Genomic DNA, 25,729 nt, shown 5'->3' with positions numbered 1-25,729 from the left:
CGCAGTGAAAGATAGATGATTAAAAAGATGCATCGGAGCATTATTCTCTCCCTGTGAGTCCATGCAGCACTGGACGGAGGTTAAATAGACGTTAAAGAGTGATTCTGAGATGATGGACGGGTGTTTGTGACGGGTTACGGCTCACAGATTCAGAAACAGGACGAAGGAATCACACAGAGAGCTGTGAAACCTTCAGGGAATCACAAAGCGGCTCTGAATTTCGATTTCCATCACGTAGTCGCCCAATTGTTCCCCCAAAGTCTCCGACTGTTCTGTCTCTGCTCCAATTTACAGTAGCCGAGCAGATAGACGGATAGACGGATGGAGGAGAAGTGGAGAGTCTCTTAAAAACAGGGATGATAACATGAAACACCTGGGGTTTGGAGCAGCAGCCCGGAGTGGCGTTCAGAGTCAGTCAGGATCTCAGAACAAGCCGGCTGTCAGCGCTAATAGACGGAGAAGGATGGAGGAGGATGGAGGCAGGAGGAGATGTTCAGGCCAAACAACCTGTCACCAGCCACGCCGGAGCAGAAAACCCCGCCGCCGCCGCCGCTCGTCTGGATGTCAGGATGAGAAACTTCTCAGAGTGAAGTCAGAGAGCGGTGTACGCCGTGCTCTGCCACGGAGAAACGCAGGAAGCCTCAGGGGATCAGGAATCTGTGTTTACAGGATGCTAACAACGTCCTTAGCATCTGTCTGCTGAATCTGAATCTGCTGTGAAATGTGGATTCAGTGACTTCCTGTCAGGGTTTCTCTCTATGAACGTGGTCGATTGTTGAGCTGCATCAGCAAAACCTCTCACATCCTGAGGGTTAGGGATCAGACAGTCCAGAGCTATCGTGTCTTTATCACTCATCTTCCTCTGAATCATGTGGTCATTTCAGTTTCACCACGCTGAGCAGGAATCATCAGGACGTTTGGACCAAACTCTCCAGATCAAAATCTCAACACAAAAAGAAAAACCGCACAAATTTACATTTTCCTGTGTTGGATTTTAAGAAGGTTTTGAGGAGATTTTTAAAAAGCAAAGAGAAAAAAAATAACAGTAATTTATATCAAATTACAGTGAAAGCAGTCAGACGGCCATGTTGGATTTCCTCAAAGATCCTTTACTTGACCAAAAACACAAATTAACAGACTACCACTGAAAAAATCTGATATAGGTCTGCATTCACGCTTTATTCAAAGTGAACGGCAGGTCGTCCTCGCTCTCGTAATCACTCATCTTCACGTTGTTATTGCATAATTCGTCCTGGCAGACAACCTGTGTTTGTTTATATCTGGCACGCCGCACGCGGACTGATACACTAAGCGGCGAGCGCCTCGTAGCCAGCTGTGGCTCTGCAGCGGAGGTAGCGCAGTTTTACGACACGACAAGAACTAGAGCCTTATTTAGCGGTGTTTTTGTGTGAAAGTAACGCGCTGAAAATTCTCTAAATAAAGTGTGAATGCAGACCAATATCAGATTTTTTCATTGGGAGTCCGTTTATTTGTGTTTTTGGTCAAGTAAAATATGTCCCCGTCTGAGTGCAGAGGAAACCTGCAGAGGAGCAGGGAGGGGGTGTTTGGTGTGAGCGCTCTGGGCTTCTGCTGCACTAAATCACTGCTGTAGGGGTAATTTCTGCCCTAAACCTTGAGATAGGACCCAACTTGTTCCATCCCGGAGTATCACTTTAAGAAGAAAACCCGTCTCCAAAGGCCCCGCCTCCTTCAACACCACAAACTCTCTGTTTGGACTTTTTCAGAGAGCAGCGAACATGGGACACTGAAAGGTGAAGAAAGTTTGATTCTCTGAGGAGAAAAACCTGAACCGTGATGTCCTGATGGCTTCAACGTTACTGACATGACCAGGAGATCCCACTGGAGATGTTTCCACGGCGGCTCAGTGGAGGGGGCGCCATCAGGATCCTTCAATGGACCAATGGAGGCGGCTGGCTCTGTGGTGATGCTGCAGGGGGCCTCCTTCATGAAGACGTCTTCACCACCTGGAGCTGTGTTCCCACAGACTCCTGGAAACACTTGATCAGACTTTCAATCAGCTGATGAACTGAATATTTCCTTTAATTGTTGATTTTAATAAATTGCTTAAGATCCAGTGGTGCAAACACAAATTTGTGCGACGCTCTAATCCCTGAAAGTCTGTGAATTTACCCTAAAAATGTGTTTCCTGTTGTGTTCCTGAGATTTATGTAAATCTCTCTGCAGGTTGAAACACCTGTGGTGTATTTCTGAGCAGCAGATTAACTTCCTGTCTGTTCCCCTTGTTTTTTTGCAGCTGATAAGATTTTTTTATTGATGTATAAGAGGTTTATTTTCCCAAACAGACATCCAGGATTTGATTTAGTGTCTCACTCCTGTTTATTTCTGTGTGTGTGTGTGGAATCCAGAGATATCTTTTAAGTGTTTTGTGTTTTTTTTTTAGTTAATCTGCTCATTGTGCAGTCAGGGGAGCCTCAATCAAACCGCCGTCAGGCTCCTGTGATGGTATCTGAGTTTGCTTGGTTTTCCTGTTTTATTTACCGTGAGTTGTTGAAATCATGTGGTGGATGATTCCTCCTGACGTGTCTGACTCCTTCCTCGCTCTGCTCCCTCTTCCCTCAGATATCCGGGGTCTGCAGGGCTTCCTGGACCAGACGTCCCGTCAGGGCGTGGACGTGGCGCTGCAGAGGGTGGACAGGAACATCAGCAAAGTCTTCACCAACCTCTTCACCACCATGAGGACGGAGGAGCTCAACAAGTACAGGGACACGCTGCGCCGCGCCATCCTGCTGCTCAGCCCCCACGGAGCGCACACGTTCATCCAGCAGGTCGGTTTGTCGCCGCGCTGCTGCACGCTGTGTGAGTGTGAGTGTGATTGGACGATGAGTTGGAGGGAAAAGCTGCACACATGAGGAGTTAATGAGTCTTTGTGTGTGAACACGTCATGCTAACGAGTTCCTTTATTAAAGCGAGCGTGTTGGAACAGTCGTGGTTATTCTCAGCGTGCAGATGGAAAACTTGATCCTGATTGTTTGCTGAAAAGAAATTAACTCTGACTTTATTATCATCACTTTATCGTTAGCTACACAAGCTAATGCCTGTTTCCTGAACTGATGGTGTTAGCGTCAAACTCCTGCAGGAAGTTGAGGATTTTATCCGCAAGTCGGACTCGATGGAGGAGAATTGGTGAAAGCAATAAACAGACGTGATGGTGAGGGAAAAGGCGCAGAGTCCACAGGGTTCAGTGTGTGTGTGTGTGTGTGTGTGTGTGTGTGTGAAGGTGAATTAAGAAGCGTGTCACAGAGATCAGGTGAGGGAACCTGAAAATGTGGCTCCGTGTTTGCACAGGCCGTCCGTTTGCGTCCTGTCCCACCTGCTGATCACAGCTCATCTGTAAGCCTGTGTGTGTGTGTGTGTGTGTGTGTGTGTGTGTGTGTGTGTGTGTGTGTGTGTGTGTGTGTGTGTGTGTGTGTGTGTGTGGACCAGCCTGCTCCATCTGTCACTCCAGGTGGCCAGTTACACCTGTGCACACACACACACACACACACACACACACACACACACACACACACAGAAATGTGTCCAAGGAGATTCTGAAGTCTGCTCAATATTTATCAGCTGTTTCATTTTTCATGATGACTCCTGTCCATGGATCTCACAGATTACTGAGTGTGCGTGTGTTTTTGGTGTGTGTGTGTGTGTGTGTGTGTGTGTGTGTGTGTTTACACTGCCCATGTTGAGGGTGATCCCCTACACAAACACAGAGACAGTGTTGACTTTATTTGTTGCTGCAGTGACTGAATCAGCGATGACGCTGCTGAGCCTCTGAGGAGCTCACTGTTTACAGCGAAGCTGAGACTCACCTCAAACAGACCAACACACACTCTCAGGGGATGTAACAGACTGGAAAAAGGTGATGTTTGTTTTTTTAGGCGTCACTTTGCTTCAGTGAGGTCTTAAAGTCGTCCATCGTCCCCTGAGACGTGTAGCGTTCACACACTCTCGCTGGTTTTGACAAAGTTTGGAAAATCTGTAACAGAAAACAAAGACTTGGAAAGCGTCACGCTCAGAAATCTGAAATCTTTGCTGATGTTTAAAAGTTATCAGGTGGCTGCCTTACTCATTGAGCTTTAGTGTATTTTTTTTTTTTTTTTTTGATGATCTCTCCAGGAAAGTTTTTTAAAATGTCTGATTTCTTCCTGTTCGTTGCTGTGAGAGCGACAGGTTCCCTTCCTTTGAGGTTTGCAGGTTTTTGACAGAGTGTAGAGACTCATAGTCTTCTGTGTGAGTGTGTGTGAGTGTGTGTGTGTCTTTTTGACTCATCCTCGACACCATGTGACCTTTGACCTCACACACACTCGTACACACACTGCTCTTCTCATTCATATTGACAACCTTGGATTCCTTCTGTCAAACCTACCTGTCAGGAGTGAGTGTGTGCATGCCTCTGTGTGTGTGTGTGTGTGTGTGTGTGTGTGTGTGTGTGTGTGTGTGTGTGTGTGTGTGTGTGTGTGTGTGTGTGTGTGTGTGTGTAGCAGCTTCTCCTACTTGTGTTCAGCTGCCAGTCATGCTGTGTTGCTATAGCAGCAGCTTTAAGTATTAATGCAGCTCTCTGTTATTCTTCACGCTTTCAGGAACAGACGCAGCAGTGTTTCTGTTCCTTTCTTTACCTGACACACACACGCACACACACACACACACACACACACACACACACACACACACACACACACACACACACTTAAAGCTGTGGTCCATGATCTCAGCCACTTCTCCAATATTTAGTTTGCGTTGGTGCTTGTATCCCTCATAATTCTTCCTTGCTTCAGCCTTTTCCCCAAAACTTTTTCGTTTTCTTCTCTTCGCTGTGGAGGGTTGGAACAACACGACCCTTCTTCAGTTAAAACACTCAAGGAGGGAAACTTTAGGGAAACTGATAAATTCTGCCAACAAAGTGTATTTTAGTAGACACAAGTCATAAATGTTAAACGAATGAAACCAAAAGAGACTTCGTTTAAATAAAAAAAAAAGTTAAAGATTTAATCAAAACGAATAAATGACTCTCCTGTGCACCCGGCGCGTAATGCTAATCAAACTTAAATATTTGATGAAATAATGCCCCAAACAGTCTTTTTCAGCCCTAAATGATGTGAAAATCCCAATCTAACGAGAATTAACCCACTTGTCCTTTTTCAAGTCCTTTAATTTGCAGTTTTTGGTCCACTTACCCAACAGAAGCCAAACAGTAAATCCTCCGAGCCCCAAAAGTAAATCCACACAGAAAAAAAAAACAAACCCAAAAAATGTAATTGATCAACCAAAATCACTGGTTTACCAGGAAAAGTGCAAAATAAAGACAATCTCACCACACTTGGAACAACTTCATCGTCTTTTTCCCTCACCATCTCCTCTCCGCCCCTTCCCTGACGCCGCGTCCTCCTTTTATAATTTCATCCTTTATTATTTTTCTTTTTAACCATAAACCAACTCAGAAAAAATTACAACAGGTACCCCCTCCTATCTTACATTTTTTCTAACAGGGATTTACTTTCATCATACTGAAAACCTCTCATTAATTTCATTCATTATAATACTTCTCTCATTTAATCACTTTTTTCATAACAGCTTCCTGGTTTCGGTCTTCTCCTGCTCCATGACGCTTCAGTAGCTGAGCAGCTAGCTGACGTGAGAGGGGTAGTGGGGAAGGAGGAGGCGAGACCATGGGTGGGACAGTGCAGAGCAGGGGAGACAGGGGATTGGATGGAGTCACACACAAACCAGAAGGGGGGGAGGACGGAGGTTTGGATTGGTCGGTTATTACGCCGTTTTGCAGCTGATGTACTGAATGGATTTTTTTTAATTCTGTTGCTTTTTATAGCATAGATCAGACCATAACCGCCTCATAATCGGTGTTAATAATCACTAAGCTCCCATATCCCAGATCATAGGTTTAAGTCTTTAGAGCTGAAAGAGGAATGAGACTCCTGGATTTTTAATTTTTCTCTTTTTCTCCACCTTGTTGGTTTGCATGGTCACAGCCGACAGTGACCAGTTAATTAAAGTGTTTTATCACAAATCGGCGTCGTCCTTGCAGCATCCTGACAGACATTATGATACTATTATTGGATAATTTAGTGTTGTGTTATAACGATACATAAACTTGGACTTAAACCTGGACTTCTTTTACCTGTGTCATCCTCTCTGTCCAGAGTTTCTTTTCCATCCCGCTGCTCGTCTCGATGAAAAAGTTACGACGTTTGTCACATGGGGTGGCGTCTCACCTTTCAGCGCCACTCTTGCTCTTCTTCCTGTTTATATTCTTGTGTTTGTACCATAGACTGTGTGATAATGAAGCTTTGTACTCATGACTAGAAATGCTGCGAGTGTGACGTGTTGTCACGGTAACAGTCTGTTTATGAGGAAGAAAGAGCAGCTGGTGCAGGTGGTCCAGGGACAGCAGTATCAGCTTGATACAGTTCAACCCAGAGACACTCCTGTGTCCTTATTTTTGACGAAAGTGTCTGTTATATTTTGTCACAGCCGGCGTCATCATGCCTGATTTTTTACTTAGTTTTTATTCATATTTGAAAAAGGTTCGTTGACGATGTTTCATCATAGTCTTTGTCACTGGGCCGGTGAAAGGAGAGATGAACGAAGCATCCTGCAGCAGGAAACAGGAGCACGGATACTTTCAGAGGTTTAACAAACACAAATAAAGACAAAGAACAACCAACACTGATCATTCAGGATGAAAGAAAGTGAGAAAATGTTAGCTCAGAGTTTTAAACTCCTCTCTAACCTCATGTCAAACACTTCCTCTGTGTTTTTTTATGTGAAGCAGCAGACCGTAACTCTGAGCCGGAGACAAATTCCCCCTCAGGGACTATAAACTGAACTCTCTCCGTCTCCTTTACGCTCTCATTTAGCTCCTCATTCACAGCGGAGCTGCCAGAGAGCTTTTATCACATATCTGACACTTCTACCTACAGCTACTATCTGCATGTTTCATTTCATTTGCACATTTATCCTCTGGCTCAGGTCCTCTGAACGCTTTGGAGGGTTTTCATTAGTGATTATTAGGTCTGCAGGAGGAGCAGGAGGAGCAGGAGGAGCAGGAGGATGGTCAGATACAGCTGTCAATCAGAGCTTTATTTAAAACCCCTGAGAGGCTTGTAGTTGTTACTTTTACGCCCTGACGTGATTTTATCTGCTCATCTCTGATTTTATTGTCAGACTCTCATCGCTGTTAAACCTCTCCTCTACACACACACACACACACACACACGCTCCAGCCGTACGTCAGTCATAGCGTCTCCCACAGGTAGGAAGTGTTTCTGTGTAATTTGTGCCGTATTATTAAAGTCCTCGGTGGTTTTCTCAGCGGTCAGTCCAGGCCCCGTCTCAGCAGGAGGCCGCAGAGTTCAGCAGCTTCCTCCGATCCGAGCTGAAAGGAAAGAAAAGGAGCAAAGATAAAGAAGCAGAGATAAAGAAGCGGAGATAAAGAAGCAGGTGGGCGCTGCAGGACGCTGCTCCTCTCAGAGCTGACCAGGAGCAGGTGTGTGCTGTGAATGTCCCCAGGTGTTGGCCAGCTTCGCTCTTTTCCTTCCTTCACCTGAAAGCGCTGGTGAATGGTTTTGTCCTCTGCAGCCGTGAGAGTGAGGAGAAGTCAAGAGGAGAAAATAAAGGTGGCATGCTCGGCTCTGCAGATATTTACAGGATTAAAATCCACAATATTTATGTTTGTGCTTTGGATTTTAAACATTTTTATGCTTTGGTCATGTGGTTTTATAAAGAGTTAAAAAAAACATGAATTCCTCGAGTGTAATCTAATTATACAGCGTGGTATTTTTGCGTCTGTCCTCTTGTTTGTGCAGGCATCTACCTGCACATCACTCTGGATTGTGTTCCTCCTGCTTTTGCTCTCCATACAGACTGTTTTAATTTGTGCTGACACCTGATTGGTCTAAACAAGAGCATGACATCACATCCTTTCTTCCCTGAGTTACTAGCTGATGTTTGGGCTAACATCATTAAGTTCAGTATTTTTCTCGTCTGACTCTGTGTGTTTCTCTGATAGCTTCAGTCTGATTCTAAATTTATACGGGAAGCTTTGGCACAGAAACAAATAACTCCTCAGTGTGTGTGTGTGTGTGTGTGTATGTGTGTGTGTGTTTGCAGTGTGTGTGTATGCAGTGTGTGAGATGAGTGAGGCTTGCTGCTGAGACATTCATTAACACCCGGACATGACGGCGTAGGAGGATGAAGCTGAGCTGAGGAAAGTTGTGCTCTACAGTAATGTCATGGAAACATGTATTTTTAAACACACACACACACACACACACACACACACACACACACACACACACACACACACACACACACACACACACACACACAGGCTCTAAATCTTCCTGTCATATCTAAATTTTTAATCAGATTAAGGACAGGAGGGCAGAAAAAAGCATAACAGGAGAGATAGAGCATGAGCTAAAGGCTAAAACATGAGCTATAGCTTGAGGCAGGCTTAAACAGGAGCTAAAAGCTTAAACAAGGGCTAAAGGCTAAATGCTGAAAAGCTAAAGGCTAAAACACAAGTTAAATTGCTGAAACAGGCTAAAGGCTAAACAGGCTAAAAGCTAAAACACAGGCTAAATGCTGAAAGTTAAAGGTTAAACCACAAGGTAAATGTGTAAACACAAGCTAAAGCATAATACACAGGCTAATGCTGAAAAACCAAAGTCTGAAACACAACCTTAATGCTTCAACAGGCTGAAGGCTCAAACACACAGGCTACATGCTAAAACACAAGTTAAAGGCTTAAACACAGGCTAAATGCTGAAATGCTTATGGCTAAAACACAAGCTTATTGCTGAAACAGGCTAAAGGCTGAAACAAGCTAATTGCTGAAACAGGCTAAAGGCTAAAACACAGGCTAAAGGCTGAAAAGCTAAAAGCTTAAACACAGGCTAAAGACTGAAATAGGCTAAAGACCAAAACACAGGTTAATTGTTAAATACAGGCTAAATGCTGAAACAGGCCAAAGGCTCAAACATGAGCTAAAGGCTAAATGGCTAAATGCTTATGAAGCTAAAGGCTCAAACACAATAAGGCTAAAACACAAGCTAAAGGCTAAAACACAGGCCTAATGCTGAAACAGGCATAAGGGTGAAACACAAGCTAAAGGCTAAAACAAAGGCTAAATGCTGAAAAGCTAAATGCTGAAACAGGCTAAATGCTGAAAAGCTTAAGGCTAAAACAGGAGCTTAAAAACAGCGTGGTTTCAACTCCAGGCCCAAAGGTGGGGCTGCAGTCCTCCTCATGGTCCTTTCAATGTCTTTAGATTTTTAAGGAAACTCAAGAAGACATGCTGTTGATTTGCAGCTCCAGGAAAAAAACATTATTTCAATTTTTTGCCTTGAGTTTCATGTCTTGCTCTCATGTCTGAATCCTGTTAACCCAGAGTTGTGTCACTGAGCCTGACCCTGAGTGTTTGGATCTGAGGATGAAAACAGTTAAAGGTTTAACTCTCATATGAAAAGTGTCATTTCTCATTAAGCCAGTGTGTTTCACAGGGTGTGATGATGATAGTAGCCTGAAGGGGGCGCTCACACAGCTCCCTGACATCTCTCCGTGTTTGTGTCTCAGCGTGAGTCGCAGCCGGCTGTCAGTCCACGGCGTGAATCATTAACGAAGGAGTGTGAATCCAAGCAGGGAAATTAACACCACCCTCTCACACACACGGTTGGATTCCTTCACTTCTGCCTCTGCCACATCTCTGAGTGTGTGTGTGTGTTCGGTGTGTGTGTGTGTGTGTGTGTGTGTGTGTGTGTGTGTGTGTGTGTGTGTGTGTGTGTGTGTGTGTGTGTGTGTGACAGATTTTATGTGTCATTAATTCCTGATTTCTGCGTCTTCTTTTTATTTTTTTCTTTGTTTACTTTTCCTCCTTTTCCTTCCTGCGTCCTGCCTCCTTTGGCGTCTCCTAGTTCCCTTTCTTTCCTTTTACTTCCCTTATTCCTCTTCTCTTTCCCTCTTTTTTTTCTTTTTTTTTATCTTCTTTCTTCATCCCACCTGCTCATCTACAAACTCTTCCTTCCTTACCTGCATTTTTATTTCCATCTCTTCTCAACATCCGCCTCTGTGAATCTTTTTGTTTTTACTCTCCTCTCCTTTCCTGCCTCCTTTATCCTCTTCTTCTCGTCTTCTTTCCTTTCCTTCTTGTTTTCCCACTCTGTCTCTTTCTGTGTTGTCAAAGTAAGGCAGAGAAAGAGTGATGGACATTATGGATCAGTGGAGGTGTGGAGCTGAGATTGGGGGGCGGGGCGAAGTCCTCGGTCTCTCTTGGAGGTGGATCGACTGACAGGATCCTATCAGGCTGCTGAGCAGTGATGAGTGACACAAACACACACACACCAGCCTTACTGTTCTTGGTGTGTGTGTGTGTGTGTGTGTGTGTGTGTGTGTGTGTGTGTGTGTGTGTGTGTGTGTGTGTGTGTGAGAGAGTGTGTGTGTCTGACATGTCCTCGGGTAAAAACCCTCTGACAGCAAATTGAAATTGACCTCAATAAACACCAGCAGACGTGTTCTCCACCCATGTTCCCATCTCTCTTTCTCACACACACACACACTTTCTCTCCACTAAAGGAACATTACGTCCCCTTACAACCTGCTGTGTCAGTTTGTCATGTTTTTTTTCCCATAATTCCTCTTGTTTCAGCCTCGGGGTGAGAAACTGCTACAAACTGTGCTCGTGGCTGTTTTCAGAAACAAACGCTCAGACTGAAACACTTTCTACAACAGGAAAACACAGCCTTTAAAAAGCCGTGTGTGTGTGTGAGAGTGAACACTTGTTACGTAACTTCATTAAAACATGTTTTCATTCTATTTATAAGTAATCTGTGGCTGAATCTGCATGCATAATGTGTGCAGAGAGAGCCCCGTGCAGACGTGAATAATCACAGATTTGGACAAACACCGGCTCTCCGAGCTGGATTAGTATTCACACACCAGGTCGGAGACTCTTCTGGTCTGGTTTGGATTCAGCCGGCGTGGTGCTGGATGCTCCCGGACTGCTCGATGAATGAGTAATTCCACTTTTTGGACGTGTTATTCAGCCTGGGTTGAGTTTCTCCTCCTCCTGCTGTCCGTCTGAGAGAGAGGCCTTACATAAGTGGATGAAATTTTACATAATGTGTCAAGAGTTTGTGTCACAATAAATCAAATAAGCACCTCTGCTTTCCTCTGACTGGCTCCATTATCCCATCAGAGTGGCTTTAGCAGCTCGATCATTAAAGTATGTGAGTTAGCATTCATGGATTAGCCTCTTATAGCTGGTTTTAGCGCCATCGTGGAGGTTAAAGGAGCAGACGTAACCCTCAATCAGACCAACAGCGAGCTTTAACCACTCTTGTGTTGCATACCGTCCATGAATAATCCTCCTGTAGGTCGTTATTCCCAAGCTTTCACACTCACACAGAGCCAAATGAGGAGAAAGATGATGGTTTCCATGGAAGCCCTACACGGTGAGGTCCAGATGGCTGGATGAATGGTGGCTGATGGGCTCCACGCTGGGCCCATATGGACCAAACGTGGCCGACTGGTGGTTTGCAGAGTGAAAGAATGCTGTCTGGATTGTCCGAACGTTTGAAGCCCATTATGCTAATTTAGCTCAACATGGCCCATTTATACGTCAGTGTAGCCCAGCGTACTCCATTTAGCTGCCAGTCTCACCTGTTGAAGTCCATTTATATCCACTTTAAAGCCAGTGTAGCTTAACACAGCTTCTCTATTCACCTTTTTAGCCCCTTAGCATGAAAATAGTCCAATCTAAACCATCTAAATCTAATCTGTAGCACATTAAAAATACTGGAAAGCCCAAAATAGCTGGTTTATATTTCATTTTTAGCTTTTTAATGTGCCGTTAAAGCCAGTTTCCCATCCCATGTGTTTTCATTTTTTTAATGTTGTCACTATAGATCCTACCTAATGCCGTGTGAGCTAAGACAATCAGCCCAATCCATTTTGAGATCCATTTGAACCAAATACAAGCCAATCAGACACTGTGTGGGTGGAAAGAGTTGGAAAGTATTATCTGAAAGTTACGATGGGTCACACTTGTTTTTAATTCTGCCAACAGATGAATGATAAAGTTTTAGTTCTGATGTTTTGAGTCAAAATCAGAAAAATATGAATTAACTGTGCAGCTCTAGGAGTTTTTGGATGATGTTGTTGCTTTTGTGGCATAAATTTGGCTAACTGTCTAACAAAAAGCTAGAATGTGTCTGTTTAACTCAAGGGTCTTCAACCTGCGGCTCTGGAGCCTAGTGCGGCCCCTTGACTCCTTTGCAGCTTTAATGAATATTATTATTATTATACATTTTATTTTATATTTGTTATCAAATTCAAGTATTCTTTCTAAATTTGGAAAATTTTCCAAATATTTAATTTTAAAATGGTCTGGGAAGTTTGCAGTTTTTTATTGTGTTTTTTTTTAATACATATTTTTTTTTTTTGAGATGTATTTTAATTAAAAAAAAAAATCTGCATTTTTTTTTCTGAATTTCGTGTTTTTAAATTTTTTTCTTTCTTTTTTTTGTTTAAATTTGCATTTTTTTCTTTTTTTTTCAAATTTCACAGTTTTTGTTTGTTTGTTTTTTTAAATCTGCAAATTTATTTAGAATAAAAAACAGACGGTTTTATGGAGTATATGCTTAGCAAACTTAGCAAAGCCAAAGCCTCTGTGTACCTTTCTATACCTTTCTACCCTGCATGTTTTAGATGTTACCCCACTCCAGCACACCTGATTCAAATGAATGGCTCGTTATCAGGCTGGAGCAGAGCTTGATGACGAGCTGATGGATGGATTCATTTGACTGAGCCTTTAGTCGCTCTGACCTGTATCTGGAACTTTCTCCCACCGCACATCTGTGACACTGACTCATTGACTAAACAAATCAAGACACCTTGAAAAAAATACAATAAAATAAAATAAAAATAATAATAATAATAATAATAATGGATTATTATTATTATTATTATTATTATTATTATTATTATTATTATTATCATTCTATTTTTTATTATTATTTTTAAAAGATTTTTGTCATTTTAAAATTTAATAAATTCCAAAACCTCTTTTTTAGAGAATTATTCAATGTATTTTAACGGAGCATGGGATTATATGGACTGTGTTGTCTTTGTTGTGAAGGTCAGGTCAGTTTTGTGGCTACAGAAAGACTTGAATCTGGGTAAGATGAGGCCAAATGGCTCCTTCTACAGTAAAGGTTGCAGAATCCGTTTCTAGATATTTAATGTTAGTCAGTGAATTAAACACTCCACAGATTGTCATGTAATGTTATGCAGATGACACTTGGTTATACTTATCAACGAAGGAAGGTGAATTGAGGTAGTTTGACTGTGATCATTTGATGCTCTGAAAGCCAAAATGTGTTGATTGGTTGAAGAAAAAATGCACTCAGAGTCAGAGAATTGGCTTTATTTCCCTCTCAGCCTCGCTCACGCTGCTAAGAGCTTTTCTGTCCTTGAGCTTCTGTTTTTCTGAGACTTTCAGGTTTGCTCTGAGATCAGGAGTTTCCTCCTAATCGTCTCGTCCTCTCTAACAAAGGTGAGTCAGCTAAAGGTTGGACTGAATCCCTCAGCCCATGTGCCACTGCGAGGATTAGTTGGACACTTACTGTAACAGTGGGATGGTAACTTTGGAGCTTTTGGATGCTGGCACAGTTTGGGCTGTTTCTTATGAAACACTGAGGGATAAATCTGTCCGAACATGACTTGGATATAAATGATAACCCATCTGTTCAGCTTGTAAATTCTTGGGATTAGAGAGCCGTTAAAGACAAGGTTGCCAGTCCCACAAGGCTCCATCCTACTTTTCCAGCATGTTTCTTAATCATTGTTAATCACATGGATTTGTCTCCCATCAACTTAGTCCTTGTGGGCCGCGAGAAGGACGGCATCGCTAATGGAGCGAGGGAAAGAGGGAGGAGGAGGAGGAGAGGAGGAGAGAAAGCAGCAAAGAAAATGGGAAAGCTTCTCCGGCTCGGGCGAAAACACACGAGGACGGAAAGATGGGACAAAATGAAAAACATGACAAGAGTGTGTTCGACTGTTCAGCGGAGCACCCAGAGAGAAAATGAGACAAGAGCAGAGACAACACAAATAAGAGTTTGATCTGAAGCCTGACAGACACGCAGACGGGAGGAAATGGGATTTTAAAAAAGCAGCAGGAATAAGTGGAAGTGATGTGTGTCGCTGGTCAGGAGCAGGGAGGAGGACTCCAGTTACAGGAGGAGCTGATTTATATTTAAACACACTACAAATGTTTCAAACACTCATCCATGAAACCAATACGTCCTGCCCACACGGTCTGCTGAACACACGCTGCAAGAGCTGCTGCTGAAAACGCAAAAAAGAGGTTTTACAGGAAGGAAGTCTCCTCTTCTGATGTCATTTCCCCCTGAAACAGTCTCACAGGGCCTGGGGTGAACGATTGCAAAAAGGAAAAGTTGTCATCCTCTGTTCTGGATCATAATTGATCCGACCCGCGGCACCTCACTGCTATAATTGGAGCACTTAGTGAAAACGCCGCGGCTGCGATAAATTGCCTGGAAATGGGCGGAGGTGGAGAATACTTGACGGGCATTAGCGCTGATTAGAGATCAGCCCCGGAGACGTCGCCTCCGGCTGGTCTGGGTCACCGCCTTCTCACGCTCTCAGACTCCGGAGCAGAAGGTGACCCCGGCCAGACACAAACACACTTTGCATGTAATGTGATACTTTTTTTATAAGGGCTTTTATTCTGAAATGTTGTCACTCTGAAAGTCGAAGTGGTGATTTATGGGAGGACGCACGCGGAGGAAACAAGCAGAGGTTAGGGAGACGAGGAGTCCAAACGGAGACGTTAAAGTGGCTTCAAACTTCTTTTGAAGATGTAGTTTGGCTGCAGCGATTCAAGAGGAAAAAACTTTATTAGTTGATTGTTCATTCGTTACTTTGTTGAAAACATTTAATTTTGTTAAAGAAGTCAGTGTTTCAGCAGGTTTTTCTCTGGGACATAATGTTCACATCTGTTTTTGCCTTTTCCGTCTCTGACCTTGAAGCGGCGTCTGTTTCCTTCATCCTGAAAACTCCAGTTTGAGCCCACAGAGCGCTCAGCACTCGCTCAGATTAAACCTGCAGCTCCTGTCCTGAGTCTGCCTGAGTGATCCAGCTCAGATAGACCTGACAACTCTCCTGATGAGGAATTCTCCTGCTTTTTAACCCTCCTGATTTGTAATTTCTCCAGATTAAGCCCTTATTTTTAAATCTGCTCCTGTCATCTCTAATTTATTTCTAAGTTGGCTACTTGTGCCTAACATTCAAACCTCAAAAAGCGTTCCCCCCCCTTCTTCCTGGAGTTGGTTTGATCCAAAGACGCTACTTGAGATCCTCTCTGACTGAGGTTACACAGACGCTCACAGGTAGCCATGTGATATTTAGATTGGATTAGAAAATCTTTGCTGTCCCTGAGGGGCAGTTTGTTTTGCAGCCGTAGTACATACATCAACAAGAACAAGCAAACAAACAAGGAAAAACATACATGTATGGGTTAGTCTGACTAACTCAAGGATTACATCATGGACAGTAAGTTAAAAAGTAAGAATAAATAAATAAAAACAGCACTGTGTAGTTAAGAACAATATGCAATGTGTGCGAAAGGCAGCATTTGTCCATATTGTCTATATAATTTAAAGGCCCAACAGACATAATTCATGCAACGTTATGAAAATGTCTATAACTTATTTAAAAAACTAGCAGCTGATGGGACAAATGACCTCAGGTATCAATTGCATTTTGCCTTCCTAACATAAGCAAATCTCCTCCCTGTCAGCAAGAGCCTAAACTCTGCATGCAGGGGGCGCCGTGGGTCCTCCAGGATCATTTCTACCTCCTTAGCAGCTCTTTCTTGAAAAACATGGTTAAGATCATTCAAGCCTATGCCAACAATCTTCCTGCAAAGTTTGACAATATTTCCCAGCTTGTTTTTGTTTGCAATGCTAAGGTTACCAAACCAGCAGATCATTGCAAAGGTCAAAATGGACTCAACAAAGCATGAGTAAAACATTTTTAAAAGAGATTTGTCAACTTTAAATCCCCTTAACTTCCTCAGAAAGAACAATCTCTGATTGGCTTTTTTACAAATAGTATCAGTGTTAGTATGTGGATGCAGAACAATTTCCTCCAGCTGAACTCAGACAAAACTGAAACCATTGTCTGTGGCCCACAGAAACAAAGAGAAAGGGTTATCAGTCACCTTCAGACTCTCTCTCTAAATGTGAGTAACCAGGTTAGAAATCTAGGGGTGATATTGGACTCAGACCTGAACTTTAACAGCCACATTAAATCAATAACATCAGCAGCTTTTTACCATCTCAAAAACATTGCGAGGATTAAAGGAATAGTGTCTAAACCTGACTTAGAGAGACTGATCCACGCATTTGTCTCCAGCAGGTTAGATTACTGTAACGGCCTGCTCACTGGTCTCTCAAAACGAGCTGTAAGACAGCTGCAGTACATCCAGAACGCTGCTGCTCGGGTCCTGACCAGAACCAGGAAATACGACCATATAAGTCCAGTTCCCCGGTCTCTGCACTGGCTTCCTGTGGCTCAGAGAATAGACTTTAAAACAGCTCTGCTTGTTTACAAGTCCCTTCATGGTCTAGCACCAAAGTACATCTTGGACATGCTAGAACCATATGAACCAACACGGTCTCTGAGAACCTCAGGGAGAGGTCTCCTGCTGGTGCCCAGAGTCAGGACTAAACACGGTGAGGCTTCATTCCAGTTTTATGCCCCCAAAATCTGGAACAGTCTGCCAGAAGATGTGAGACAGGCCTCAACTCTGACAATGTTCAAAGCCCGGCTGAAAACAGTTCTGTTCAGCATAGCATACAACAACTGAAGTATTTTATCTGCACTCTCCTCTTTTAATTTAATTAATCATTTTTAATGTTTTATGATGTGATTTTATGCAATGATTTTATTTTGCCTATTGTGATTTTATTTTATGTTAGCTGTAAAGCACTTTGAATTGCCTTGTGTATGAATTGTGCTCTACAAATAAACTTGCCTTGCCTTAGCATCAAAAGTAAGCTTTCTATCAAGGATGGTTCCTAGGTATTTCCATTCTGTCACAGTCTCCACAGCTGCCCCATTGATAAATGTTGGTACAGTGGCAGGTGGATTTCTGCGAAAGTCAATCAGTCTGTCTTTTGTCTTGGAGACATCGAGATGTGAGTAGGAGTCATCGCACCGGTGAACAAAATTGTCCAAGACAGGTCCATGGCCCACCTCATGGTCCTGCAGAGGGCTGACTACAACAGAGTCGTCTGCAAAGTTAACAATGACTCTTGACTCAAATTGGCTCTGACAATTCTTAGTATAGAGTATGAACAATAGGGGTGACAAAACACACTCTTGAGGTGAACCTGTTGAACACAACAGTGGGCTGGAGAAAGTGTCATTAATGCAGGTTCTCTGTGACCTGGCCGTTAGAAAATGGACTTGCCAGCATACAGTGCCAGAGTTAAAAACTGACTTTAGCATCAGCTCTTTGTTAAATTTCCGTTGTTCCCAGCACTGCTCCTGAACGAGTGGATTAATTTAGTGATTGGTTCGTTGGAGGATCGTCTGAAATAAAAGGTTAATCAGCTCAAAGCGCAGCAGGGCTCTCGTCCTTCCACTCCTCCGCTCACGTTTCAATCTGTGTTGCTAATCTCCATAATTACCAGCTTCCCTTTTTGCTCTAAAAGCACCGGCCTCGCTGCCAACGAACCTGCCGAGGCGACAACCGGCGCGCCTCATGTTCACGGCTGGCGGTCGTTGTAAGGGCATTCGTGTGACAATCCAGCCCTTGGCAGCAATATGAGATGGATGAGAGATGGATAGGAGACGGGCTGACGTGTCGTTTGTCACAGACGGAGAGGTGGCGGTGGGTGTGGAGGGCGGCTGTCACTCGTTTGGCTGGCGGACAGCGGGCCTGATAAAGCAGCCGTCTGACAGGGCTAATCTGATATCAACCTGGAGAGCCCGGGAAACACGCTGCGGCGCCCGGAGCGAGTGGCGTGCAGGAAACACGTCGAACCATCAACAGGAACCTGTGCAGAGAATTCAAAGCAGGAGAGAGGAGACACCTGAGGGGAGGTGGCGGAGAAGGAGACGGTCACTTTCAGCTGTTTTCAGCCCGTCCTCAGAGCTGGAATCAAACGGCGCTGTCCTCACTTTTTGGGCTCATTCCTCACAATGTGCTGATGTGCATTTATCCACAGACTGATGCAGAAAACAAACACCTGAGATAATCTGTTTGTGTTGGTCAGTTCCCAGAGGTGTGAGGGGGGGGCAGAGCACTGTTTACATTTATCAGTGTTTACATCAGGACAGTTTAACATCCTGCAGCACATCAGGACTTTATGGTTCAGAGCGTCAGCTGCATGAAAACATCGACTTCTGCAGCAGTTTAACAACGTTTAGTTAGCTTCCAGTTAGCAGCAGAAAGGAGGAGGAGAGAGGAGGAGAGAGGAGGAGAGAGGGTCCCCTCTTTGTCACCTGAGATTTCACAACATTTCACTTCTTTTAAATATCTGCCTGATCCTAATCCAGCCTGGTCCTGATCGGGTCGGACCAGGCTGGATTGATTTTACAGCACATCTAAGTCTCCATGACAACACCACGCCAGCTGATGAAGTTTATCAGAGAGAAGAGAGATCTGTGTTTTTCTCTGCTGAAAATGATTCCTGTGATTAATTTTGTAGTGATGGTGGACACTGGAGCCTAACTGTCAGACAGAAAAAGGACAGAAGAGCAGAAGAAAGAGAAACAGGAGACAGATAGAGCACGAGCTGAAAGCTAACACACAAGATAAAGGGAAAAAAAGGCACTATAGGCTAAAACACAAGCTAAAACCTAAAATACAAGCTAAAGGGTAGAAAAAAACATGCTAAAGGCTAAAACACAAGCTAAAGGGAAAGACATTGTAATAGGCTAAAACACCAGCTACAGGCTCAAACAAATCCTATAGACTAAAACAAAAACTAAAGGAAAAAATGTGCTATAGGCTAGAACACGAGCTAAAAGTTAAAGTACAGGCTTGAGGGTAATGATGAGCAAAAGGCTTAAACACAAACTTAGGTCAAAAATGTGAGCTAAAGAGAAAAAACATGCTACAGGCTAAAATATGAGCTAAAGGGTAAAAATGCGCTTTTGGCTTAAACACAAGCTAAAGACCAAAACACATGTTTAAGGCTAAAACACAAGCTGAAGGGAAAAAACACACTTTAGACCTAAACACAAGCTAAAAGTTAAAGTACAAGCTTGAGGCTGATAATAAGTAAAAGGCTAAAACACAAGCTAAAGGGAAAAAAAAACATGCTATAGGCTAAAACACAAGCTATTGGCTAATACACACTTTAAAGGCTAACACACAAGCTAAAGAGAAATATGTTTTTTAGGCTAAAACACCAGCTACAGGCTAAAACAAATGCTATAGACTAAAACAAAAACTAAAGGAAAAAATGAGCTATAGGCTAAAACACAAGCTAAAGGCTAAAAGACAGGCTAAAGGCTTAAAGACAAGCTAAAGGGAAAAAACATGCTTTAGGCTAAAACACAAGCTAAAAGCTAAAGTACAGGCTTGAGCCTAATAATGCGCTATAGGCTAAAACACAAGTTTAGGTCAAAAATGCGAGCTAAAAGGGAAAACACAAGCTATAGGCTAAAACACATGTTAAAGGCTTGAATAAAATGAGTGGAGCTAAATACAGCTGGCTGCTAAGCTACGCTACAAACTGACAAAGTTAGCTTGTTGTCAGGTTTCAGAGTGTAGCTCTAGCTAACTGTTGATAAAGACCTTACCTTGTGGAGCTGGATCTGGGAAAAAGTTGACCTGAACATAGAAAAGTAGAGATAAAAAGAAGATCTGATCGACATTCATTTCCCAATAAACACGACTTGATCAGAGTCTTCACCACAGTGTCCAGTTCTCTGTGGTCGTCTTGATTTGATCATGTGATCCATGTGAGAGGTTCACACAATGTCAGTCAATGGAAGCCAAGTGTTAGACTGAAACCTGCAGGAAGGGATTTCAGACTGCACACACACACACACACACACACACACATATACACACACACACACACACACTCGGGTGGACACTGAGTTTGTTTATAACGAGGCCCTCTGGAAAAATGTTGTCCTGGCTCTCATTGTTTTCATCTCTGTTGTTTTCTTCATATTTTTGGAGCAGTAAGCTGCAGACATCCATCTCTGTCTCCCTCCACCGCCTCCCCCTCTCTCCCCCTCTCTCCCCCTCTCTCCCCCTCTCACAGGCACACACACATTATTCCTCCTCAGTCTTTGCTTCGTCATCTACCTTGTTACTCCACTGCACACTCTCACACACACTCACACACACACACTTGGTGTTGCTGTGCAGCTGTAAAGCTCTCAGACGATCACATGTTGGATTTAATGACTGGACAGCATCAAAGACGTGTTGATTATTTAACTTTAAGTCGTTTAACTCAGACCACACTCCTGGTTTCCCTCATTTAAAGTGTCCTGATGAGACTCTGGTTGTGTGCTGACTTTTGGACCTCGTGGCCCTTAGTGGTCACTTTTTATCCAGATGTGAAGCACAGAGAAAGCGCCGCTCGTTAGGGAGAGGACTTCTGCAGGCTGCTCATCCCTGCGTCTCCCCAGAGAGGAGAGTCACGCTGACCCGAGGAGGAGCAGTCTCTCTGAGGGGTCAGATAATAAGGATCCTAACTACAAATAACAACACCCTGCTGTCTCCAGCATCCTCCAGCATCCTCCAGCTGAGTGTAGCCCTGAAACTCCTGGTCAACATGTGCTCTGTGCTTCACAGCTCCTGGTTGTAAATGCTGACGCGCGCTGTCCGCTCAGTCCTCCAGGAAGCAGCTGATTTACTCCTGTTGTGTCCAGATGGAGGAAAGATGGCAGCAGCTGTTTGATGTGAGCTCAAAGTTTCTGTAAAACCACAGCAGAGGGCTTGTTACCTGACGAACAGAGCGCTCGTAAGAAACGTGTCGTTGGCCTGACTGGTTTGAGGGCTGGGGGGACCGGAGGAGGAAGGTCCTGAGCTCTGATGAGGATGATGATGATGATGATGTCCATAACAGCTAAGGGCCAATCCCAGTCGTCACTTTTCTCCTCTCCCTCGGCCCTCTGTTTTGACAGCTGGCCCTGTTGAGTCGTCTCCTCCAGTCTGTCTCTGGCTGTCGTGGTCAGAGCGACTGTTTCTTCTTCCAAAGTGAACACGTTTCTACGAAGTGATGTTAATCTGACGTCAGATTAGGGCGACACATTCACAGCAAACAGACTTTACCACCATAGACTGGATTACATGAGTAAGGAGACAGCTAAGCTAGGAAAAGCTAACCTTAAGCTAACGCTCCAATACTCCAAAGTTATACTGTGTAGCTTCTGAATAATGTAACGTTAGCTTATCATAGCTTCTGTAGCTAACACAACTCATCTGTCTGATCATTCATGAATTATAGTTCATTGTAGTGAAGTCTGTTTGCTGCGATTCACGTAAAACCAAACGGTCCCTGAAGGAGTGGAAGAGTGGGAGATTTTCCTACTGGACATGAACGCAGCATTACAAGTTTATAAACTGAGGAATAATATGTAAAATTAAAAAAAACTTTGAAATGTTGATATTAAAATAATTACTGTACTGACACCGATTGCCAGATACCAGACATCGTTATTGGCTGTAGCTGCAGTGTTAGCTAGATCGCTATAACGAGCAAAATACAGCAAATAATTCAAAACATGGCTGATGTTTACGTGGAGGAGCCAAGGATTGGATTTCTGATAAAAGTATTAAAACTCAGGAAATGTGTCATACTCCTGGTTTTTAAGAGAGCTCCTGGTTTGTCTTCGTATCAGGGGCTGTTTAGCCGTTAAAACCAAGGGCGTAGGATGAAGGGATTGACTTAATTTAATCTGATTTGTTTACGTCTTCCTGCTCTTGACTCTATTTTCATGAACGCCAGAGCTGGATGAATCAGTTTCCACAGAGCGGACTGAACAGGACAGGAGGTCAAACACTGAATGACAAAAATAGTAAGTAGATTTTGTTTTATTTTACCCCAAGAAGCCAGGAGTCTCCAGGTCTGAGGGTTTTAGATGTTGAGAAAGACAACAGGGCTGACGGGAAGCTCTATCAGAAACAGGAAAACCATAGATTCAGGATTTACCACAGGAACCTTCAGTTTTGTGACTCTTGTCTGGCTCTGGAGAAACGAGGGATGAGAGGAGACCGAGCCAGACCACAGCAGATCAGAGATGGATCTGAAAAGTTGCCTCTTGAGGCCTGAAAACACGAACATCTGATCCATGTGCTGCAGACAGAGAAACACGTTTGTGTGATGGAGCAGAGCGCCAAAACAAATGAGCTTTCTGGAGTGAATGAGGAGGTCAAGCTGACGCCATCTGGGTTCCCAACCAAGGATCTGATCTGATCTGGATCTGGAAAGCTCTGAACTGTCCCTTTAGAGACGACGTACAGCCTGATAAAAGTTCAGTTTCTTTACCACAACTTCCAGCTCCTCTGCAGACCCTGAGGATGATTTATAAAGCCTCCTCTTTCTTCTAAAGGTCTGCTCTCTCTATCTGAGCATCAGCGCAGCCTCCGCCCGTCCCCTTACAGACGTCGTGGTGTTGGTTTGGAGAAACGGCCTCGGCGGAGGTATTGTAGATGGATTACAGTGATTACACAGACAGATCTGCCGGCGCACAGAGGTTTTCTGCGCGGTGTTTGTTTTGTTGTTTGGCCCATTTCTCCCTCTGTGCTGTCAGTCATGCTGCTGATAGAAGAATTAAATCTCTGCTGTAGTTATTGTGACTTTCTCTGGATGGCGGTGCCTGGTAATTATTCTCCAATGTAATAATGTGAACGCAATTTGTCATGATGGAGTCAGAGAGAGGAGGCGAGGCGTGGGGAGAGAGAAATCAGGGAGAGGAGGAGAAAGGAGGAGGAGGCAGGGGAGGGAGGTGATTGGTCACACAGGGAGAGATGAGTCAGTCCGGTCCTCAGCCGCTGCCGCTGCTTTCTGCTGCCGTCATCAGCTTTCCTCTGCTTCCCAGCATGCTCTGCAGCTGCACGCAGCCTGTCACTTCCTGCAACCGGCCAGAGCACGAACCTGGGCGGAGTTAATGAAGTGCTACGTCTATGAGTGCTGCAGCAGAGAGACGGAGCAGGTCAGGGTTACTGGAGGTCATTCAGAGAGCAGGAACGGCCTGACACAGGTGACTTCAGTCAGACTCTCTGAGCTCTTTATTCTGTCATTTTCAGATGATAGTTGGGTCAAAGGTCAACAAATACTCTACATTCAGGAAAAATACATCATTCATATCTTTGGTTTCCCTGTAAAGAACTTTGTGCAGGTTCAAAAACACCGCTCAGGCTGACTCGTCTCAACTCCATGTGTGTCTTGATCTTTCTGGAGTAGTCGGACATGTTTTATTTTTGACTTTAGGTTTAGGGAGAGCTCCCTGAGTCTTTTGGATTTATAATTCCTCATTTAAGTATAACTGAATGACTCTGAAAATATGAGATAAATATGAAAATATACGTTGTTCAAAAGTCTCCTCACAGAGAACTTTAAGGGTTCCTTTATTTTATGACCCTTTAAAGACACTGAAGGACAAAAATGTGCTCTACATAAAAAATTACCATAGAATCACAACAGATTCAAACATTTTTCAACTTTCTTTTGTTCAGATCTTTCAATTAACTTTGTTCTTAATCAAAAACGAAATATTTTTCCTTTTTTTATTATTATTATTTAAACCCATTTAATGCCCATTTGATTACATAATGTCACTATTTTTAGATAGAAAAATACACATAAATTGAGTTATTTGCCAAACAATACATGTTGGGGGGCTGTGGATTTTTTTTATTTTTTTTTTATTTTTATTTTTTTTCTTATTTTAGATCAGGCTTAAACTTTTTTTAATCAACTTAAATCTTATTCAAAACACCAAATTTATTTAAATACTTTCAGAAAAATCAAAAATAATTTTGTTAAACTATTTTAAAGATTTTTTTTTCTCACTAAGAAATGTGAGCGTTCTGTGTGTGGATGTACAGTTGGAAAATTGTCCCATTTTTCAACAGTAAAATGTTTTTTTTTTCTCCAAAATGAAAGCCTGAAATCAGAGAATGAGTGATAACATTGTGTAATGACTCTGCTTAAAAAACTCAGGTTATAATGGTACAATGGGATCTAATTACTTATCATATGTTAATTAAAATCTGAAAAACCCCAACCTTCCAACATTCAATAAGTGAAAAATAACTCAGTTCATATTTTTTTTTTTCATAAAACAGTGACATCATGTAATCAAATGGGCATTGAAAGAGTTAAAATAATAATTGTAAAAAATAATTGAATATTTGATCATTTAAGGTAGGACTAAAGTTAATTAAAAGATTTGGAAAAGAAAAAAAACACGAAGAAAAAAATAATTTTGGTGGAGGATATTTTCGTCCTCCAATGTCCTGTCATTGACCTCAGAAAAATGAAGAATTTTGGTTTTGAGATTTTTCTTTGTGAAAAAGTTTTCCCACAAATATCACTCCACTCGCTGTAGAGCATCTCAAACAAAATAACAGGTAAAAATTGAAGCAAAAAAATCCATGGAAGGACAGAAATGTCCCTGGTTACCCTGAGGGTTTGACACAAATACACACATAAAACTATCAGTAAGGAAAAAGCTCATCGGCCGTCTTGGGAGTAACTTTCCTTTCCTCACAGAAACACAGAAACACAAACTCCACTTCCTAATTAAAAGTCTTAATTGCTAAAAGTTGACCCACGCAGCTGTTTCGACCTTTCTCTCACTTTTCGTGGCCGTTTTTTCAGCGCTTGGTTCCTGGCTCGAGCAGCAGGAGCTGACGGCTCGGCTCTTAATCCCGCACACAAAGCTGTGACTGGCGTGGTCGGCTCTCCTGCCAGAGAAACAGCTGCCAGTGAGCTCAGCATCTGTTTGTGTGAATGGCTGGAAAATCAGAAATGTACATGGTAATTTCACAGGTCTGGAGGCAGAGCGGAGGAATCTGTGGCTGCTGGAGCGTTTCCAGCTGCTTCCAACTTTATTTCTACTCCTGTACGTTTGGCCCAGCTGTGCTAAGTGGAGGCAGATTGCTGCGTCCTAATCCGACCTGTTGGCTGCAGGTTCTGGCAGCACATCAAAGCTCTTTGCTCCTTTGTGTGAGTTTAAAAAGCATTAAACTAACCGTGCTAAATGTGGCGATACATATGTGAGCGCCTGTTTTATTTACTTCAGTGTTTTTATTATAATTTGTTGCATTTATGCCTTATTATCCGTGCATTTCTGATTTATTTCTGCAGCTTTAAGTTCAGTGTCTCTTAGATTTCTGATAACTTTGTTTGAAGAGCTGGAAACCCCGAAAACTACATTTACTGATCGTGATAAAAGTGTTTCTCACTGCACTATAAACATTTCTCCACATTTAGCTTTGAAACATCACTTTTGATTCAGATTTAGAGCTGTGAAAAAGATCTATCAGCAAATGTTTAGAAGTATTTGCTTAAGATTAAGAAAGTAAACATAATGTTCAGAAACATAGCTAAACATTTAGAATCAGGACCTTTTTTTTTTTCTCTAACATTCAACGTTTAGACAAAAAAATCAACATTTA

At 43.0% G+C, this 25,729-nt stretch overlaps 1 protein-coding gene across 2 annotated transcripts in view; it reads left to right on the top strand.

Annotated features, from left to right (window-relative positions):
• The window catches only part of grid1b (glutamate receptor, ionotropic, delta 1b), a 528,466-nt gene that overhangs the window by 369,812 nt on the left and 132,925 nt on the right, over positions 1-25,729 (top strand). For both annotated transcript variants that reach the window (XM_074663093.1, XM_074663094.1), the window contains exon 4: positions 2,602-2,807. In XM_074663093.1, coding sequence (XP_074519194.1) covers positions 2,602-2,807 — 206 coding nt within the window. The remainder of the gene's footprint in view (positions 1-2,601; positions 2,808-25,729) is intronic.

Source organism: Halichoeres trimaculatus, unplaced genomic scaffold, assembly GCF_033239565.1.
Source record: "Halichoeres trimaculatus isolate MK-OKI-2021-1 unplaced genomic scaffold, fHalTri1.1 fHalTri1_scaffold_23, whole genome shotgun sequence".
Taxonomy (NCBI): Eukaryota; Metazoa; Chordata; class Actinopteri; order Labriformes; family Labridae; genus Halichoeres; species Halichoeres trimaculatus.
Note: the sequence above shows the minus strand (reverse complement) of the source record. Positions and strands in the feature narration are given on the sequence as shown.